The sequence below is a fragment of the Diadema antillarum genome, unplaced genomic scaffold, assembly GCF_040938485.1.
Source record: "Diadema antillarum isolate AM-2024a unplaced genomic scaffold, OU_Dant_1.0 scf00000099, whole genome shotgun sequence".
Taxonomy (NCBI): Eukaryota; Metazoa; Echinodermata; class Echinoidea; order Diadematoida; family Diadematidae; genus Diadema; species Diadema antillarum.
Genome location: NW_027270988.1, coordinates 2,252,592 through 2,258,591, shown reverse-complemented (window position 1 = coordinate 2,258,591; position 6,000 = coordinate 2,252,592). Strand labels below are relative to the sequence as shown.

The 6,000-nt window shown below is 36.9% G+C and overlaps 1 protein-coding gene across 1 annotated transcript in view; it reads left to right on the top strand.

Moving 5' to 3' along the window:
- Positions 1-209: 209 nt before the first annotated feature.
- LOC139718779 (thrombospondin type-1 domain-containing protein 7A-like) overlaps positions 210-6,000 on the top strand; it is a 58,731-nt gene continuing 52,940 nt past the window's right edge. The window contains exon 1 of the mRNA XM_071630243.1: positions 210-815. Coding sequence (XP_071486344.1) covers positions 210-815 — 606 coding nt within the window. The remainder of the gene's footprint in view (positions 816-6,000) is intronic.

Sequence of the window (6,000 nt, the reverse complement as noted above, 5' to 3'; positions counted from 1 at the left end):
TCCAAAACAAGACAGCAACAAGGCTGCGGCATCAGGCAGCGGCACAGCGGCGGCGGCCTGCATAATACGATCGCCGTAAACCTGTTACCCGTACCTGTACCGATTGCCCGTCTTTTACCCGGCTGTGCAGCGGCACGTTTGCTGGGTCGCCGGATGATTTATATTTCTGATTTTCCTATATTCACTGGGGATTGTTCACAAGAAGTCCAATGGATCACACACTTTCTTACAGGAGTACTATGTCCGTAATCAGAGTATTTATCCACTTATTGATTTTCTTCTTTGGACCTAGGAACCGTGATTTCGTAGGGGCACAAAAGACTCCCCAGGCAGGATCGCTGATAGTGAACTCTACGACCCATGATACCCCTACCTCCATCCTCCCGACCTCCATCCCGTTTGAATGGGCTGCTAGCCCGTGGACTGCATGTGGGAGCAGCCAAAACAAAACTTTCTGTGGCCAAACGAGGGATGTATTTTGTGTTTATGTAGACGAAAAATCGGACGACGAAAGAACAAGAGTTCCATACCATTATTGTAGTGGCTTATCACGTCCGTCATCCTATCAGAAATGTGCCATTTGCCCGGAAGATTGTGTGCTCGATTCGTGGATTGCTTGGTCCGAGTGGAGCGGTACTTGTAAGCCAGCGGCGCGGTACCGGTCGAGAGTGGTGGTCCGCTCTCCTCGCTTCGGCGGGAGAGAATGCGGCGAGTTGTCTCAGGCACAGAAAAATCTCAAGCTACCCGATTGTACAGTTGAGTTGTCACTACCATCATACAAATGGCGAATTGGAGAATGGACCAGCTGTCGACAGGTTTGATTTACATTCCTTTCACTCCCATTTTCTTTCTTCTCTAGAACTGTTATTAATGTTTTATTCTGTTTTTTTTACACATCTTATTATAAAACAACAAAACATCAACAGTATGATTGCAATGAAACTGACAATGGTGCAGAGACTCCAACTCTCCCGTTTTCGAAGGGAGATCTCCCGCCGAAAACCCATTTTTGCAAAATCTCCCGTTCTCCCGCTTGAGATTTAATTTCTCCCGCCCTGGCTCTTTGTCTCCCGTTGGAAAGGATTTCTTACTTATTTCTATCGTATGTTTAAAAAATAAGCCTTAGGTAGCACCAGAAAGCATCTAGAACCCTAGGAACTTCGCGCTTCGCACACATCAAGTTGGAGTCTCCCGTTTGCTAGGAGTTTCAGGCGGGAGAATCTCCAGATCAGAACGTGCTTTGGGTTGGAGTCTCTGATGGTGTTTTGATAAAAAATGTACTGTAGAAATCTACTTTTAGTTTTTAATACAATTAGTACAAAATTCAAAAAAAAATAGTTGATTGAACCATGTACCAGTTTTGATGTACCGCACCCATACTGTGCTCAAAATTTCTGCTAAGAATATTCTTTACAGTCTCAATATATGGAATCAATCTGGAATAGTTTTATAAACAGGATGATGTGATTGATAAATTAACCCGTTCCATACGGGAAACCTGGTGGCCTGTGTATTAAGTCTATGGATATTTCAGAATTCAGTATAGAACAGGTTAATCATGTACTGTATGATGATGTATTCACACTGAATTCATGATGGAGAGCGAGAGGTAATGTTATACCAGATGGGATGATATATGATACATAATTTGAGATGTTGTTTGGACCATAAAGGTGTGTTCACACAAACCCTTTACACAGATCAGACTCCTCCATATGGCAAAGCAATGAGTGAAAATTCACAAATTGGTCCCCTTCATAATTGATTGATAGCATAAACAGGATACTTTCCCAGCCTGTGAAGAATTGATACTCCCTGGTTCAAGCTTTTGTTACTGTAAAACGAGGAATTTTCGCGTGCATTTTAATTTCGCGAATTTCGCGAGCGCCAAAATTCGCGAAATTAAAATGCACGCGAAAGCTTTTGTCTACACTACATGCATTGAACGCCAGAAGCAATTCGCGAAAATTTCATGCCACGAAAAAGTCTGTCGGCTCCAATTCGCGAAAATTTCATGCCGCGAATATATCATGTTTTACAGTATATCGGTTGAGTTTGGGCACCTAAAACTATACTTAAATAGATGCACCATCAACAGGCATGCTAGTGACATTGTACTTTGAAGAAAAATTCAGATTCAGATTTTGATTTTTTAGATCAATCTGTTATCACATATTAAAGAGCATACAATTCTAAGAGGAATTTAAAGTCTACCAGTACTTGCTATCCAAAAACAAAGTATAATAAAATAAAGTGGTCCTAATATTTTAAAAGGTTGATCCCACCTTTTATTAGGCCCCATTTGTTTTGGATATCTCAGCCATTTCAAAGCCAATTTCCATCAAATAAACTTTGAATCCTTCTTTAATACATGCTCTTTCATATTTCATGCGAGGTTTGTCATTATTAAATTATGCAAAAAAGTTTGAAACCTGAAGAACCCATCTCAACAAAAATTGTGTACTGTATCATCCCTGTAAAGCACTTTGCTTGCAGCTAATTGATAAGTTTTGCCGACGCAATTTAAAAAAACAAAAACAAAAACAACAACAGAAATGATAACTTTTTGGTGTAAATGGGCCCTAGAACTGCTCTTGATTTGTGGAATGGTACAAATGTTTAGAACTTACAGTTACCAGAGGGTAATTGTCAATGAATAGAGATTCCCCAATCTCCCTTGAGCATCCCCACTACATTTTGTATGTCACCATGGCCTTCATGTTGGACTGAGGCACATTACACTTGAGTAGGCTTGGTGATTTACAAAGTCTGGGTCAAAATTAGATGGATTACTGATTACGGATGAAAAATCTCGGCAAGCAAAGCACATAAAGGGTAAATTATTATTCACTATCCATCCTTGTCAAGGTGCTACATGTAGGGCCTATATCCAGCAAACAAGCTCTTTTTGTCCATACTCTGTAAATTTCATGTTTGATATTATGATAATATGATACTCAGAGTCGGTAATGTGAGCTTTAAAACATTTTGATTCTCTCCTTGATAAGTTCTATTTTGAATGACATGGACATTTATTGTCACTTGTAATACTGTAGGTGTGAGCAAAAATCAAGGAAGTTAACAAAGCTAGTGTTTAATTACGTTTACAAATGTATGTTGTAATCTGGGTGAGCTGTTGTTGGTAATAAAAGGAATTTAATTACAAGCCTGTAGTCTTGAAGGCTATTTTATAAGTAGGACCTCTCATCTTCCACGAAATGTCTTAAAGGACAAGTTCACCTTCATATACATGTGGACTGACTGAACGCAACAATATCAGTAGAACACATCAGTTAAAGTTTGGGGAAAATCGGACAATCCGTTCAAAAGTTATGAATTTTTTAAGTATCTGCGCAGTTACTGCTGGATGAGAAGACTACTACAGTGTATGATGTCATATGCGTACAACGACATAAAGAAAATAAAAAGAGAATTTCACGAAATTTTACTTTTTGAAAAAAGTGTACATGGGCAAGTCCAAGATATCGCGCACCTTATGTATGGGACATTCAGAGATTTCAAACCTCTGAAAAGTAATGAAGGAGCACTTGGATTTTACTGTTTATCATCAGGAGGACTGGTAGCCCTGAGAAGAATATTGTGTTTAAGTTTGATGTCATTTGACCTTGGGTTAATTATTTTATTAAGAAAAATATGGCAACTTACGTATGGGACCAGAGAAAAACTGGATTTTTCAAAATAAAGTTTGAAATGAAAATTCTCTGAAAGTACCTGACTGATCAAGTTCTGTTTAGAAGTGAAGAAAGGTACAATACTGAAGTATCTTTCAGCAAAGTTTTACTGCAAAAGAATGGTGCATATTTTCACGAAGTTGGTTTAATCAACGAAAGTACACCTTACGTATGGGACATGGCTCAACTTACGTATGGGACATTTGTCTTTAGTGCACAAGTGTATTCATGGGAATGACTGTAAATTTTCCCATAGTGTCATATTCAGTTCCACAAATCATACTACAACATGTAACAAATGAAATAGACTTCTAAGCGGGTACTTTCCCGGTTCAGATACCTAACAAAAGCTAAAATAAGACAAATAAAAGTAATTACCAATTTACAATTAAATGTCTTAGTTTGGATTCCGTCATGCATTAACACTGTCCTCATGATGTCTACACATACAGATACAGTATACTGACACTCTATTTCTAGCCCATTTGTAATTTACTCTGGTCAATATTTTTTATCAAACGAAAAAAAAAAATTGCGAATTCTAGCTTACGACCTTGATGTAGCATACAAGCACATATTCCATGACTAATTTGTAGTCTTGATAATTTCAACTGTAAAATCAAATGTCATGTACAGTGTAATTTGCAAATACAGTTTGAAGTGGGTACTTTCAGTAGTTCTAGGCTTACCTTGCAAGTTGTCTAAGTTTTTATAGAGCTTTGTAATTGTTTGAAATGCAGCACAGAACACAACAACAACAAGAGTAATTAATTTTGCTCTGTCATCATCATGTTTTGCCATGTGAATTTTAGCTTCTGCAAAATCAATCAAATTTTAATGAAACTTCCAGATTTTAAAAGCCGTGGTAGAACAAAGCTAGAAGAATGTATGTGCCAGTGCTGGCTTTGTTTTTTTCAAATTGCTTGGCTTCAGGTCTATGAAACCAAAGACGACAAAATTTGTGTTTATACTTTGTACTAATACATGCTTGTGTAGTGATGCAGGAAAGATTATCATTTGTACATTTAAATCTTGAGAGAAAATGTAATTCTAGATTTGAAACACTTAAGTAACTCACTGATCTGAAACTTACAATTTTGATAAATTCTAATAACCTCATTTGATCATACACTACCAGATTGCAATGCATGTTGATAATTGTGTAGATGTGGGGTACAAAGTAAGTATGAGATGATGATGGTGTCTCAGAGCACATCTGTCTCTTCAAACACAATATAGAAAAAAAAATTGAATTCCCTATTTGTTTGTGTAATTTGTGTTATTAGCACTCCAACCACAGAACCAGTATTGAAATTGTGGTTCATGGCAAATGTAAACTATAGTCTTCATTTTACAGGGTTTTCAGAAATCATGTTCATGACCTTGATAAGTCATGACATATTCTGAGGGTGTGCAGTTGAAATATTAAACATCATATCAAAATAAAAAGTATTCTCGTAGGGTTTTTCCTTTGCTATCAACTCAAGTAATGACAAAGTTACCTGCTGTCACCTCAAGTGATTTTTCTTTTCAGTAAGACCTGTAATGTTGTCATTGATGAGCGCCACAAACACAATTGTTTTGATTTCCCTTTTTAGGCTGTACAGCCTGTAGTACATGCTGAACAGTGTACTGCACCTAAAATGACACTCAGAGAATCCCATTCTCTAGGACAAAGTCATTTTGTAGAGAGGTAAAGTTGAAAATGATAACTGAATTAAGAAAATGTCCAATATCAAAATGTTAAAAGGAGGAATGTTAATTGAAGACCAGCTGCACAGCCTGTAATGAATATAAGAAAATACAAGTATAAATTAATATTCTTTATTTTCCTTTATTAATCATAGAATGACTCAATAATGCTGTTCTTACACTCTCCCTGAGGTAACTACATGTAAGTAGGAGAGGTAGATATATAGACATATCGTTCAGAGTAGGTGCAACGATAACCATTAACCAAACAAATGTAAGTACAATATAGCATCTATGTCAAAAGGCGGTTTTCCCATTCACTTTGCATGTAATGTCCCATACGTAAGGCATTTGTCCCATACGTAAGCAAACTTTAATTAGTTATAAGATGAAGGACTAATTAAATTTCCACATTTAGTTTTGCTAATCTGGAGTTAAAATGAATAAATTAGAACTTCCTAAAGTATGATTGGTCAATGTTAGAAATCTTCAGAAAAAATTAAAAAAACGTACTCAAATCCTTACGTATGGGACACTTCGTTCTGGGAAAGAGCATAATTTGCATAATTAATGTGCTGACCTTGTCTTACCTATTGGAAGTTATACTAGCTCATAC